This window comes from Pygoscelis adeliae, unplaced genomic scaffold (genome assembly GCF_000699105.1).
Source record: "Pygoscelis adeliae isolate BGI_AS28 unplaced genomic scaffold, ASM69910v1 Scaffold112, whole genome shotgun sequence".
In the NCBI taxonomy this organism is placed as follows: Eukaryota; Metazoa; Chordata; class Aves; order Sphenisciformes; family Spheniscidae; genus Pygoscelis; species Pygoscelis adeliae.
This window is the reverse complement of record NW_008824232.1, coordinates 347,806-362,207: the sequence shown is the minus strand read 5'-3', so window position 1 is coordinate 362,207 and position 14,402 is coordinate 347,806. Positions and strand designations below refer to the sequence as shown.

The window sequence follows — 14,402 nt, the reverse complement described above, 5'->3', positions numbered from 1 at the left end:
CCCTGGAAGGGACAGGGACATTCCCGGTCCCGCTGGGATGCTCCTCTGGAGCTGCCTCCTGCGAGGGTTGGGTTTGCTCTGCGGGATACCAGGTTGGGAGAAGGGATTCGTCAGTACAAACTCGCCCCATCCCGCCCAACTCCACATCCATCCCAGTCATCGGCAGCCGAGTGGGAGCAGGGAGAGTTCACTCGGGCGCTTGGTTTTGGCACTGAGCATTGTCGGTGGAGCTGGAGCCAGCCACAGCCAGGCTGGTGCTCTGCGGCATGGCCCCCGCGGCCACGTTTCAGAGGTTTCTCCACAAGCGGCGGCTGGGAGATGGTCGGGAAGAGCCTGGATTTGGCAGAAGCAAGTGGCACCACGCAAAAAAAGACTGGCTGTTCCCTGGGGGGCTGTTTCCTCTGTAGATGTCGAAGCCCACCGAGCTCAGCTGTGCCGGGGGGCTGGGGTCAGGGAGGCTGAAAGCGCCTTTCAGTGCATCAGGGGCCTGTCCAAGCGCTGCTGCCAGCGCCATGGACACCAATGAGGGTCAAGTCAGCACTAAATTCCCTATAAATAAGTGAGAGAAAAGTGTATTTTGGGTGAAGCGCAGCATGTGCCTTTGCTGACGTGTGTTGAGCTCGTGCTGGTCGTCTCGCCTGGCTCCAGCCTTGCTGGGAGCAGCTCCCCGCCGTTGATGCACAGCGGTTTTTGCCAGGGGAGAAGATGGAAGCACTGGGGAGGTGCGAGGGCTGAGCTGGTGCTAAAGCTTTCCCATTCCTCCAGGACTCAGCAGGGACCAGGGGGGGAGGCACATTCGGTGCCGCCTTCTGCCTGCTTCAAGCAAAGGGGCCGTGGGCTGAGCTGCCTGTGGGGTGTGGGGGCAGCCCAAAACCCTTAGCCTATAATTTCCTACCTCCAGCTCTTCTCTTTTTAGAGTAAAATGATACTTTGTGCTTTTCCGGCCCCGGGTTTGCCCCCTCCAGTCTGGACAGCTTCCTCCGAGCACCGTGCCGCGGCGTGGCTGCCATCGAGCATTGCCCTTGCGTGATGCTGCACAGCCCTGATGTGGCGCTCAGCACCCTGACACCAACTCCTGGGGCTGGCTCCAGGACTTTTCCAATGCACTAATAATTTTTTTACAAAGCCAGGTTAGCAGAGAAGCGGAGAAGGGTGTCCCGTTGCTGACCCCTGCTGCTAACAGCCCACGGCGGTGCTCACAGTAGAACAGCTTTTTCTATTCCTAGTACCAAAGTGCAAGTGTTCGGCTCCTTGCGGCACAGCCTATGACCCAGGGAGGCCTTATCCTGCCTGAGTGCTGGTACTTGGGTCCAGCGGGTTGCGACACTGATGCTGCATCACCCCAGAAGTGCTTAAAGACCCCGTCTCCAGTGCTGGTGGTGGGTTGCACCGCGCCTCGCTGCCTGCAGGAAGGGGAGAGCGATGGGCTGGGCGATGCCGTGGATGATGCTGGCACGGTGAGACGGGTGTTTGGTGGGGGGACGAGCTGGTCTCCTGATGTCCGGGTCAGGATCAAGCCAGCTCCGGCTGGGGAAACACCAGCACCAGTTTAAGGGACCTGAGCTTCAGCCAGCCAAAATCGGCCCAGTCTGAATTTTTGCTTATTTTCTCACTTGCCATGATTTAAAAAATATTCTCCGAGAAATTAAATGTTTCTTCTTCCAGTTGTTGCCTTTCTCTGTTGCACATGCACAGAATCTGCTCCCTGGCGATGGCCATGCGAACGGGTTTCACTTTTGTTTATTTGAGGTCATCACTGATGTCATCTCAGCTGGGGAACGGGCCTTTTACATCATTTGGTTTCTGGAGCCGGGTCGATGCTAAAGCTCTGAAATTAAATGGGGGTGTCTTTCTTCCTCCATTTCTTCTTTCCTTTCAGAGACAAGTCAGGAAAGTTCACTGAGCCAAAATGTTTGTTGCTTGAATGTGCTGGAGCCGCCTGTAACAACATAGCTGGGGCAGGGTGAGGTTGCGGGGGAATAGGAAATGAAAACCTTTTCAGCCCAAAAAATTCATACAATGGCAAAAAACCAAAGCAAACCAAACCTAAATATAGCAGGGCCCGTGAGTTCGCTTTGACTTCTGGTGAATGCTTGTGGTGGAAAAAAATGGGTCACTTTTAAAACAAAAAAAAAACCAACAAAAGTTGTCTTGTTGATGTGCTGCTTTGGGCAGTTTTTTGCTGGGGCACTGGGGCAAGAAGCGGCTGCGCAGAGCCTGGGGGCAGCTTTTTAGCTTAGAAACATGCATTTGAAGAAATAAAGTATCTTTTAAAAATGACACGTCAGCTGGAGCAACGTGTCCCAGTGTCATGTCCTGGGTTTGCTGGTTTATACAGGTTTTGAGATGGATTCACGTGCTGGGGTGGCCCTTGGTGATGCTGGGGATCAGGGACTTGCCGTCGGGATGCAGGGTTGGGCCGTCGCAGTGGGCAGGACCGTGGGACGTGCATCGAGCCGGGGTTGAGATCAGCCTTTCTCCCCTCCACAGCTGCGCTAGCGCTTTATCTGCTGGCAGCGATTCGCCTTCCTCTGCTCCCGCCTCCCAACGCCTGGGCTGGGACTTCGGAGGGTCCCGACGTGACGTTTCCTATTTGGTGGGGCTGGGGCCGTGCCCGCGGGAGCTGCGGCTGCGTGCAGGCGTTTTCCATCACGCCCCGCTCACGCGATGGGAGACCTTCCCCCGAAGTTCTTGTTTGCACCGCAGTTTTTTTAACAGGTCCCCAAATACACATAAAAATGACGGATGCGCTATTTCCCTGCTCTGTTTTTCTCCACCCGGAGCAGATGGCCGGTGCCGAAGCCGTTGGCGTGGGCTCCTCCGGCGCCGGCATGGGGCTCATTGCGATGCCTCGGAATGCTGCGGCCGGGTGCTGCCAATGGGAACTCAGTTTTGAACAGCTCTGATGATGCTGTTAGAGCGGGCGAGCTCTTTGCACCGGCTCCGATGCCCGAAAGCCGCTTGCTGGTGCTTCACAGGGATGCCACACTTGGTGCAAACACCCATCCATGTCACCCTGCCTGGAGCCCATCACCCTGAGGACAGGCATTGGGGCAAACCCCAGGGTTATTTCTGCAGGGAAGCAGTGGTCGCCAGCGTGCCGGGTGCTGTGCAGAGAGATGCACCCCGAAACTTGCTGTGCATGGAAAGGGAGCCAGGGTGCTCTGGCAGGGCTGGGGGGGATGCATGGCATTATGCCGAATACCCAGCAATGCTTTAACCCTTTCCTCCTGTTTTTTCTCCAGACTCCAAAGTCTTCCTCATCTACAATGCGGGCGTGCAGGGCTGCCTGGAGACGAAGGACTCGCTGGTGAGACTTTCCAAGGGCTGCAACGCCAGCGCCCCGGCCCAGCAGTGGAAATGGGTCTCGCGAAATCGCCTCTTCAATGTGGGGGCCATGCAGTGCCTGGGGGTGTCGTGGCACGGGGCCAACGCCACGGCGGGGCTGCACCCCTTGGCCACCTACGAGTGCGACCGCGAGTCCGTCAACATGCGCTGGAGCTGCCGTGGCCTCGGGGAGCAGCTCTCGCAGCATCTCGGCACCCGCCCGGGCAATTCCTCCCTGGACAGGGGGGACCAGGCGCGTGGCTCACAGTGGAGGACGTATGGCACTGAGGAGGATCTGTGCTCCGTGCCGTACTCAGGTAAAGCCTCGCTGGGCATTAGTATTATCCTGTAACCCAAATGAGCCCTGAAACATGAGCTGAGGCCACGGTGCTGCAGCAGTCGGTTCCTGCCTGGGGATCTTGGTCCCAGCTCACTGGGGCTGCAAAACCAGGCAGGATTGGGGCGATGGGGATCAGTCCCAGGGAGCAGGCACCCCTGCACTGAGCCAACCTGCACCCCTCACCCTAAACCTCCCTCCAGCCCCTGTAGATGCAGCCTCAAGCAAGGGTTCCTCTTTCCCCGCAGAGATTTACACCATCCAGGGCAACTCGCACGGGAAGCCGTGCACCATCCCCTTCAAGTACGACAACCAGTGGTTTCATGAATGCACCAGCACGGGGCGGGAGGATGGCCATCTCTGGTGTGCCACCACCCAGGACTACGGCAAGGACGAGCGATGGGGCTTCTGCCCCATAAAGAGTAAGTGGGGGGGACGCGTCCCACGGGGAAAAGCAGAAACCCCATGTTCATCCCTCCTGGAGGCTTTCCTGCCTCTCCCCTTCCCTCCTGGCTCATCCCTCCTCCCACGAGCAGCCTGCGGTGCCAGAGCAGCCCCACTGGCTTCTCGTTATCTGGCTTTTGAGGGTTACTGGGGGTTTTTGGAGCCGCGGATGGGGCTGCATTGGGTGCTCACCGTGCTCATCCCCGCAGGCAACGACTGCGAGACCTTTTGGGACAAGGACCACCTCACCAACAGCTGCTACCAGTTCAACTTCCAGTCGACGCTGTCGTGGCGGGAGGCCTGGAATAGCTGCGAGCAGCAAGGGGCCAACCTGCTCAGCATCACAGAGATCCACGAGCAGACCTATATCAATGGTGAGATGATGGCAGCCTGGCTGTGCACCCGTCCTCCTCACCCAGGGCAGAGCTGGTGGCACCGTGGCCATCGCTGGTGCCAGGTTGTTCTGCCTGCCCCCGGGTGGTTGGTTGGGGCTGGTGACAGGCTGGGGGTTGAGCTGGGTCTGGGGGAATTGATCCTGGCCCTCTGGCTGTGTCGGTCCCAGGACTGCTGACAGGGTACAGCTCCACGCTCTGGATTGGGCTCAACGACCTGGACATCAACGGAGGCTGGCAGTGGTCAGACAACTCGCCCCTCAAGTACCTCAACTGGGAGAGCGGTGAGCCAGGGGGGTTACGGTGGTGATGGGTGGGGGCAGGGAACAGTCTGTGACCACTGGAGATGGCCCCATGGCAGGGGAAGTGGCCCGGGCTGCTGTGGGGTGTCTCCTCATCCATCCGTGGGGATGGAGAGCCCCATGGGGCTGCAGAGCAGCCTGGGACATCCGTGGAGCTGGAGGAGGGACGCAGGGTGCTGGAGGGGGAATTGTTCCTCTGCAAACCCTCAGGTGCCCTGTGGATAACCTGGCTTGAGCACTCTTGTTTGGAGGGTCATTGCATCCCAGCTCGGTGCTGGAGTGTGGCTGAGGAGTGGTCCCCGACTGCAGACAGCCATCTCTAACCCTGGGGTGCTCAGGGGGCAGAAGGACCTGTTGTGAGGGCTGCTCTGGTCGCGCCCAGTGCTGTCACCCAGAGGCACTCATGGGGATAGTGATATCTCAGGAGGGAGCTTGGGGACAGGCGGGAACAGTTCAGGTCTGGTACCGTGTCCCCCCCCAGCTGCCATCCAACATTTGTAGGTAAAATAGCGATGCTCCAGGTCCTTGTGCATCGAGGCACAATGAATAATCCCAGGCATGCAGGGTCACGTCTTCATCGTGCAAAATAACAAAATAGGTCTTTACTGGTGTTGGAGCAGGGAGAGCTGCACCCTGCCGGCGCCGGCCCTCGTGTGGTGCCCTGCCTGCCTGGGCAGCATTGGTGGCTCTGTCCCGGCCCCGCCAGCTCCTCAGCAGCCTGTCCCCCCCCTCTCACCCCACTTTCCAGACCAGCCCGACAACCCCAGCGAGGAGAACTGCGGGGTGATCCGCACCGAGTCGTCCGGGGGGTGGCAGAACCGTGACTGCGGCATTGCCCTCCCCTACGTCTGCAAGAAGAAGCCCAACGCCACCGCTGATCCCTTCCTGACGGGTGAGCGGGGGGATGAGGAGCACCGGCAATGGGTAGCCCCGTATCCCTGCCAGGTGTGCTCCCGTCCCGGCACGGTCAGGGGATGCTGTCCAAGTGCCGGAGCAGCCTGTGGAGATGCCCATGGTGTCCCCAGCTTGCTGGGGCCCTGGATGTGTGGAGCAATGGTTGAGCTCCCCAGGGTTGCCTAGATTTGGAAAAAGTCCTCCCCCAGGAGCATCCCCCGAGAAGTGCTCGGTGCAATTACAGGTTGGGCGGTAGGGGAGGAATCGAGAGCAGCGGGAGGTCCCCTGTGGTACCCAGGGGATGGGGTGCTCTCTGCTCTGCTCTGCCATCGCTCCTCTGCAAACAAAAGGGATTTTGTTTTGTCCTCGGAGCTCTAAAGCCACCATTGCCCGCACCTTGCCATTGCGTGTTATATTTTGGCTGTAGCTTTCCCACTGTTGCTTTGGCTTGGTCTCCTGAGCACCCTGTGGGACTGTGGTGGCCTCCCCATGGTCCCCTCCCTGCCAAGGAGAGGGTTGCAGAGCAGGACAGGAGCCCTCAGGCTGCCTTGTGTCCTGCCAGACTCGTGGTCGGAGGTGAAGGTGGACTGCGAGCCCAGCTGGCAGCCCTTCCAGTCCAACTGCTACCGTCTGGTGGGAGAGAAGAAGAGCTGGCAGGAGGCGAAGAAGACCTGCCTGCGGAGCGGGGGGGACCTGGTCAGCATCCACACCCTCTCCGAGCTGGAGTTCGTCACCAAGCAGATCAAGCAAGGTAAGGGGGAGCACGCTGTGTCAGCAGCACCCTTCCCATCCAATTTTAGGGTCCGCGGAAAGGTCAATTCTGTGTGATGGGGGCTGCAAAGTTGAATTAATTTGTGGCTGTGAAGGGAGTGGAGACCCCAGGCTGGGAGGTGATGTGTTGCTTGGAGGAGCCCATGCCCCTGGTGCAGCCTCCATCCAGCAAATGTAAAAGCTGTTCCCGGGAGCCTGCAGTGCTGGGGAAGAAAATACGCAGCTGCAGCTGGGAATGGCACTAGTCCCAGTTGGTTAATGTAGAAAAAGGTGGGAAAAAAAGTCCTGCTGGGCTTGCTGGAGGAGGCTGCACCTCTTGCTGCTAAATCTGCCCAGGATGCGAGTGTCCTCTGCAGCAGGTCAAGTGAAGGACACCTGCCTATGGCGTCCCAGGTTTCTCTTTCCAGTTCTGGCTTCACCCAGGTGTAATTGGGTTGAAATTTTCCATGTCGGGATGCGTTGGAGCTGGGATAGTACTTGGGAAGTTTCAGCCCGAGCAATCACGGGGTGGTACGGGGGAGCACCCGTGCCACCATCCTCCAGACCTCGCTTGTGCCACCCCTCATTGGGGTCACCCTCAGCTCAGGTTTTGCTGTTCCCATACGAGTGCAGCCCCTCTGGCCAAATTAAGCACTCCCGCGAGCCCGCAGCCTGACCCTGCTCCGCAGAGGAAGAGCCTGACAGCGAAACCCACCACGGGGGCATCGGGGGACCCAGACTTCAGCGGGGACCAGGGAGGGGCTGGGGGCTGAAGGGAGTTAATGCTGAGGGAGGCAGGAGCCATAGGAGGGTGGAGGAAGGAGGGGGACATGTTGGCACCCCCAGGCCGGGACCAGACTGGGATGGGAGGGAATGGTTGAAAACCGTTAGCTCACTGGACCTGAGCCTGCGGGTCCAGACTTTTACCATTCTGCTGCTGCCAGCACCTCTCTGACAACTGCTGGCAAATGTCCCTGTGTTTCCCCCTCCGCAGGTCTGTCCTTGCGGGCAGGAGCTGCCCTGCCCTGCCCTGCCCTGCCTGCTGGCACCGCTGGGGTTAGAGCCTGAGCCCTGCAGCGGGGTTTTGCAGGTGCTTTGCAGAGACACGGTCCCTTCACAGGGGCTCATATCAGGGCGGGGGGTTCTGCAAGGTTTCAGCCAGGCGGAGGGAATTTCACCCACTGACCCTCCTGTCTCGGCAGACGTGGAGGAGCTCTGGATTGGCCTAAATGACCTCAAGCTGCAGATGAACTTCGAGTGGTCGGATGGGACGCCCGTGAGGTTCACCTACTGGCACCCCTTCGAGCCCAACAACTTCCGTGACAGCCTGGAAGACTGTGTGACCATCTGGGGACCGGTGAGAGCCCGGGGTGGGCACTTCATCCTGCAGAGAGCACTGCAGCATCCTCATGGCCAGGGAAGGGACACCTCGGGGAGCATCTCTGACTGGGGTTGAACACGTCTCATCCCGGCTGTTGGGAAGGGAGGGATCCAGCACAGCATCCTTGGGGATGGAGGGAAGGAAAGTCTGTGGACCCAGCGTGGGGGTGGATGGGCTGGCGAATTCGCCGGGCTGTTGGCTGGGCTCAATCCTGCTCTTCTCCACCCTGTGCAGGAAGGGAGGTGGAATGACAGCCCGTGCAACCAGACCCTGCCATCCATCTGCAAAAAGCCCGGTCGGGTGAGCCAGGAGAAGGAGGAGGATGACCATGGGTGCCGAAAGGTGAGGGACACCTGGGGTGGGAGGTGGCTCTGGCTGCTCCACGGCTCTGCCTGATGCTTGGGGCTTCGGGGTCATGGGGAACCTCTCCCCAAAACCATTTCAGGGAGCCCTGATGAGCAGCACCCAGAGCTGTGGGTCTGTGCCCAGGGGCTGCCGGCATGACAGAGCATCCCGGGACTGCTGAGCCCCTCGCTTCTGTGGTTGCATGAGGCTGTGGGAAGAAATTGGGACAAAGCGCATGTCTCCATCGTCCAAGATCCTCCCCTTGGGCTGGCTTGGTTGCCAGCAGGGATGTTCTTTTTTTTTTTCCCCTTGCCTCTCTCCATGCCAGAACTCGGCAGCAAAGCTGCTCCATGCAGGAGGCCATTGGGACGGAGGCAGCTGCCGGCCCCATGATGGCAGGCTGCGTTCTTTGGGCAGGATACAGGCGTTTTGGGGACACAGCCACCAAACCGGCGGGTTCTCACCCGAACCGAGCTCTGCCTCAGTTTCCCCAGCTGTCGAGCAGGGCTGAGGCTGCCCTGTTCCCACGCTTTCTGGGAAGTCGCTTTTGTGCCTCTTTGCAAAGTCTTCAAGCGGTGAGCCTGGCATCGCCGCCGCTCTTGAACGTCTCCCAGCGTTTCAGAGCAAGCCAGCACGCGATCGCACTCGGACTAGCAAGCAGCCCCTCCGGGCCGGCTCCCAGAGGTGCTGCCGGGCTGCGCAGGCGGCTCCTCCCAGGTCTTTACCCAGTCACGGCAGAGACAAACCCCAGCAGCCGCTTGGCTCTGCATGAGCTTGGGGGGAGCACGGCAGCCGGGCGAGCTGGCACGCTGGGCCAGATTCGGGGGCTGCCAGCCAGAGCCAGAGGAGCCCCGGTGTCGGCAGGTGCTGGGAACGAGGTGCTCGGTGGCAATGTGCCACCGCCACCTGTCCGCTTGTCCCCGCAGCAGTCCTGAGGACTAATAGCGTGTCCCCATGCAGATTGAACTCCCTCCTGCCTCTCCAGCCACAGCCTTACCCTGGTCCTGCGTGCCTAGCAGAGAGATGTACGTGCTGGGAAACAAACTGGGAGTGATAAATGAACTGAGGAAAGACCTTTTCCCATTCTTCCTCCCACTCATCCTCAATGGGGCCATTTGTCACTCAGATGCAGAGGCTGATGGAGAGGAGGCAGCATCTTGCTTGGAGGATTGGCCCCGGTCCTCTGGCCACCGTGCTGGTTTTTCTTGGTGGCTTTGCTGCTCCTTCTCCCTCTTTCCAACCCCCCTTTATGTTTGGAACAGCCTTAAAGGAAGCAATGGGAGATGGAGGTTTGGGCGATGGGGAAGGCAGAGCCAGAGAGGGATGCAGGGGCACGCCGGGATCAGGAGCTGGAGGCAGCAGTTGGGGTTAACAGTCCCACCCTGACACCTTTTTGGATCACAGGGGCTTGCTGTGGCACTCGGTGTGTAGGAGAGCACCCGTGTGGTTTTAGTGATGCTGAGGCCCAGGGCTGGCTGGGGACCCCTCTGGGGCTGTCCAGACCCCTCTGGGGACATCAGGGACCTGCGCTGTCCCATGCTGGGCCCCTCTCCTGGTTGCTCAGGGGCGTCCATGCTGTTCCAGGTGGGACCCAGCCGGTGGGTCCATACCTGGGTTTGCTAACTTTGGGGAAAGGCTGCAGGAGCAGGAACTTGGGGAAAAAAAAACGGGATTTGGGGTCTCCCAAAGCTGCTCTCCTGCTTCTCTCCCCACCATGCTGATGATGCTGCAGATGGCACATGTCCCCCACTGTCCTTCCAATGCCTGGGGACCCAGGGGTAAAACCCCGGTGATGCTTCCTATTGTGCCAGGAGGGTCCCTGAGCCTGGGGCCACTTGCCTTCCCCGCTGAGTCCCTTCACCCTGCCCACCCCAGCTTGCTCTTCCATCATGCATGTGTCCTTTCTCGCAGATGAGCCCCCATGTCCCTCCCCACGCCGCCGCTGCCAGCCCTGGGGCCGCCCTGCTCCCTGCTCTGGCAGAAAACAGGCGCTATTGTGTCTCCAGCCCCGGAGAGGCTCCAACATCAACAAGGCGGGGGATTAAAGCAGGCTGCGGTGGGACTCACTCTGGATTCAGCCCTGCAGCATATAGAGGAGGATTGTGTTCCCCTCCCCGCGCCCTGGCCGGGGCTGGACATTGGCAGGGAGAGCCATTTCCCCGGCTTTGAAGCTGCCTGGGTGTTTGTTTTCCTTGCAGCCATGTCCTCTGGGGCCAGGGGCTTGTTAGAGCTCAAAGCTGAGCAGGGTCGAGCTGGGGAGGCCGGGGGCAGGAGACCTCCCAGGAGAAGGCAGAGGTGGTGGCAGGGGATGTGGGACGTTGCTTTCGCCCCCCGGGTTCACTCCCATCCTTCTGGCGGGGGCTGGGGCGAGCGGTGGCGGACGTCCCCTGTCACCCATCCCCAGGGCTGGAAGTGGCACAGCCCCTCCTGCTTCTGGCTGGGCGAGGACCGCGTCCCCTACAGCGATGCCCGCAAGATGTGCTCCGACTACGGCTCCACGCTGGTCACCATCACCAACAGGTCAGTGCCGTGCCGGTGGTGGTGGGTTTGCCCCAAAATGAGCCCCCCAAGGAGTGGTGTGACCCGACAGCTGGGCTTTGCATGCAAGGGCTTGGAGCATCGTGGGCTGCTTGGCATCTCAGCTCGCAGCATCGCCTGCTCTCGCCACCCCTCCAGGTTCGAGCAGGCCTACGTCAGCAGCCTCATCTACGGCTGGGACGGGGAGTATTTTTGGACAGCACTGCAGGATATCAACGAGACGGGTGCTTTCCGCTGGCTGAGTGGTGACGAGGTCATGTACACCCACTGGAACCGCGACCAGCCCGGTAAGGGGGCGGCCGCGGGTGGGATGGGGACGTCCCTTCCATGCAGGGTGGGTGCTGGCTCTGCCGCCCGGCACGGTCCGACCCTAAGGCTGGCATCCTCCCTGCTCCCGTGAGCGCTCCAGGTTACAACAAGGGCGGCTGCGTGGCCCTGGCCACTGGCAGCTCCATGGGGCTATGGGAGGTGAAGAACTGCAGCACCTTCAAGGCCAAGTACATCTGCCGGCAGAACCTGGGCACCCCGGTCAACCCCGAGCTGCCCAGTCCCTACCCCACACCCAGCCTTGCTGCCACCTGCCCCCCGGGATGGAACTCCGACTCCAAGCTCCGTCACTGCTACAAGGTAAGGGGTGCTAGGGGGGCTTGCCCTGGCTATTGTGGGGGTGCATGTGCCTCCCTACTGGTGCAGGGGGGGTGAAGGAGCATGCTTTGGTGCTTGCAAAGGGCAGCCTGGACCCCACGAGCCAGGTTTGGGCTGAGTGGTGGCAGCGTGCCCCAGGATGCCGCTGCCTGCGGCGTGGGGACGATGCTCTGCTTCTCTCCCAGTGCTGAGTCCCCTCCGCTGCGGGTTCCTCCCTCCCCAGGTGTTCAACTTTGAAAAAGTGCAAGAGAAGAAGACGTGGATCGCGGCGCAGGAGTTTTGCCGGGAGCTGGGGGCCCAGCTGCTCAGCCTGGGCAGCTACGAGGAGGAGCACTTCGTCGCCAACACCCTCAACAAGATTTTTGGGTGAGAGGCTGGCTGCGCCAGTGCATGTCCCGCTGCCCGAGTGTGCTTGGCACGAGCCCACATCCCTCCCCGTGCCCTGGCACACGTGGATGGGTAGATGGGGCATGGACGTGGCTCTCCGGGCACGAACTTGTGTGCAGAAGGTGCATCCGTTGGTGTGGCTACACCAGAGAGGTTGTGGGAAAAGTGCAGGAAATACGGTGTAATTTGGGGATGGAGCTTGGGTTTAAAACTCCTTCAGCCCTGAGCCAGCGTGCCTGTTTTCTGAGCTCCTGCCTTAGGGTGTTGTGGGGACAGCGGGCTTTGAAAACAAATAAAAAAAGGCCAGATTATAAATGTATATTTGTATATAAATATAAAAACCTCTGGTTTGGAGAGGGGTTGTGTTTCTCACCCTACCCCCTGGCTCCCCGCAGGGAGTCAGAGCCGGAGCTCCGAGCAGCACTAGTCGGAGCCGGAGCTCCACGAGCAGCACTGGTTCTGGATCGGCCTGAACCGGCGGGACCCCACGGGGGACAGGAGCTGGAGGTGGAGCGATGGGCTGGGGGTGAGTCTGGGGGGGTTTCGGCAAGATTACTCCAGTTGGCATTTGGGGTGCAGGGGGGGCAAATCCAGCGCTGGTGGAAATGCCCAAAACCGCCCATCTCTCTCGACCCCCAGTTTTTCTACCACAACTTTGACCGCAGTAACTACGATGACGATGACATCCGGACCTGCGCGGTGCTGGACCTGGCCTCCCTGCAGTGGATGCCGATGCAGTGCGAAGCCCAGCTGGACTGGATCTGCAAACTGCCCAAAGGTGCTCGGTGAAGAGGCCCCCAAACCTTTCAGCTTTGAATAACCTGGCAGAGGATGGGCTGCGGGATGATGGAGCGGGTGCAGGGGGACCCTCTGTCACCTCCCTTCCGAAGGTTGCACTTTTATGGGAGGATGAGTCCTAATTCAGGATTCGGCAGGGCATCTCGCCCTTGGAGCCCGCGGGCGGTTTGCAGGCAAGCATCAGCGGGAGCATCCCCGCCCTGCATCCCACTGACAGCCTCTCCTTGCCCTTTCGCCAGGTGCTGACGTGAAGGAGCCGGAGATCACAACCCAAGGTGCGTTGGCCATGGCTGCGTGTCCGTCCGGTGTAGACCGTCCTCCCCGGGCGTCTGCCACTCCGTCGCATGCACAAGCGAGGCACGGTCCCTGCAGGGCATCCCTGCAGCATTACCCGGAGGAGGATGGATCCCTCATAGAAGGAGGGGAGCCCAGGCATCCTGCTGCCCCTTGCTGCACAACATGGCTGCAGGGGCTACCTGCAGGGACCTGGCAGGATCAGGCCCCTCAGCTGCAGGAGAGGGGCAAAAGCAAAGCAGCCCAACGTGTGGGGGACCGAGGGACAGGGTGGCGGGTGCTGGTGGCTGCGGCAGGGGGTGGCACAGCCACGGCATGACACTGGTCCCTGCCTGCAGGCAGCAAAGAGTGGGTGAAGTACCAGGAGGCCGAGTACAAGTTCTTCGAGCACCACTCGACGTGGGTGCAGGCGCAGCGCATCTGCAGCTGGTTCCAGGCAGAGCTGGCATCGGTGCACGGCGAGGCCGAGCTGCGTTTCCTGGGCCAGAACCTGAAGAAGGTACCAGGGGGACGGGGACCTCCCCGGGCACCGACGGGCTCCACTGCCTCCCCAGGCTGCTCCCTCCCTGGCTTCTTTCACCCTTTGCTGGAGGGACGTTATCTGGGGGCGGCTGGGCTCTGCTGGGGTCACAATGGGTCTTGTGCGGTGGCGGCAGGTCCCGGTGCCTGGGTGCGGGTTTGGGGCTCAGTAAGGTGATGCTTTTTGCCACGGTGCAAGCTGCAGGGGGGCTGCCCGGTCCCCATGCCCGGGGTGGCCACGGTTGTCCCCAAGGACACCCGGTCCCTGCAGGGCACTGACATGTCCTCTCTGGGCGTGCAGTTCTCCAGGGGCCAGGAGCAGCACTGGTGGATCGGGCTGCACACCTATGAGAACGACGGGAGGTTCAAGTAAGTTGGAGACCGAGCCACTGCATCCCTGCACATCCCCATGCCACCATCCCCAGCTCTCGGAGCACTGTGGCTTAGCGCCTGCATCTCAGGGGTCTCATCCTGGGGTGCTGGGATGGAGGTTCCTCAGCCAAGAGAGGGCAGTGGTGGGGCATGCTCCCAGTTAGGGCGTGCAACTGGTCCCATTCGCCAAGTCACCGCTCAGCCTTGTGCTCCTGCCGGTGCCTTTCCCAGGTGGTCTGACGGGTCCCTCCTCAACTTCGTCTCCTGGGCACCAGGCAAGCCCCGGCCCATCAACAAGGACAAGAAGTGTGTGTACATGACGGCCAGCAGAGGTGAGGGGCCGGATCTGGCCATGCCAGGGCTCTGGAGCGACTGGAGGCCACCCCAGGTGGTCTGACGGGTCCCTCCTCAACTTCGTCTCCTGGGCACCAGGCAAGCCCCGGCCCATCAACAAGGACAAGAAGTGTGTGTACATGACGGCCAGCAGAGGTGAGGGGCCGGATCTGGCCATGCCAGGGCTCTGGAGCGACTGGAGGCCACTGGCTGAGCAGAGACACCCCTACCCCAGTGTGGGGGGGGCGTAGTGCCTGACAGCGCTGCCCTACATCTGCAAGCGGAGCAACGGGACGGCCGTGAAGCCTTCCCTGCCGCCGCTGCCCGCTCCCGCAAGCGGGGGC

At 60.7% G+C, this 14,402-nt stretch overlaps 1 protein-coding gene across 1 annotated transcript in view; it reads left to right on the top strand.

The window, feature by feature from the left end:
• Positions 1–266: 266 nt before the first annotated feature.
• Positions 267–14,402, top strand: part of MRC2 (mannose receptor, C type 2) — a 26,963-nt gene continuing 12,827 nt past the window's right edge. The window contains exons 1-21 of the mRNA XM_009334896.1: positions 267–348; positions 3,246–3,644; positions 3,913–4,086; positions 4,318–4,482; positions 4,671–4,784; positions 5,551–5,694; positions 6,259–6,447; positions 7,649–7,803; positions 8,062–8,169; positions 10,577–10,692; positions 10,849–10,997; positions 11,120–11,337; positions 11,579–11,721; positions 11,892–11,895; positions 12,170–12,268; positions 12,382–12,520; positions 12,780–12,815; positions 13,173–13,333; positions 13,655–13,722; positions 13,957–14,057; positions 14,320–14,394. Of these exons, the coding sequence (XP_009333171.1) occupies positions 267–348; positions 3,246–3,644; positions 3,913–4,086; positions 4,318–4,482; positions 4,671–4,784; positions 5,551–5,694; positions 6,259–6,447; positions 7,649–7,803; positions 8,062–8,169; positions 10,577–10,692; positions 10,849–10,997; positions 11,120–11,337; positions 11,579–11,721; positions 11,892–11,895; positions 12,170–12,268; positions 12,382–12,520; positions 12,780–12,815; positions 13,173–13,333; positions 13,655–13,722; positions 13,957–14,057; positions 14,320–14,394 (2,839 nt within the window). The remainder of the gene's footprint in view (positions 349–3,245; positions 3,645–3,912; positions 4,087–4,317; positions 4,483–4,670; positions 4,785–5,550; positions 5,695–6,258; positions 6,448–7,648; positions 7,804–8,061; positions 8,170–10,576; positions 10,693–10,848; positions 10,998–11,119; positions 11,338–11,578; positions 11,722–11,891; positions 11,896–12,169; positions 12,269–12,381; positions 12,521–12,779; positions 12,816–13,172; positions 13,334–13,654; positions 13,723–13,956; positions 14,058–14,319; positions 14,395–14,402) is intronic.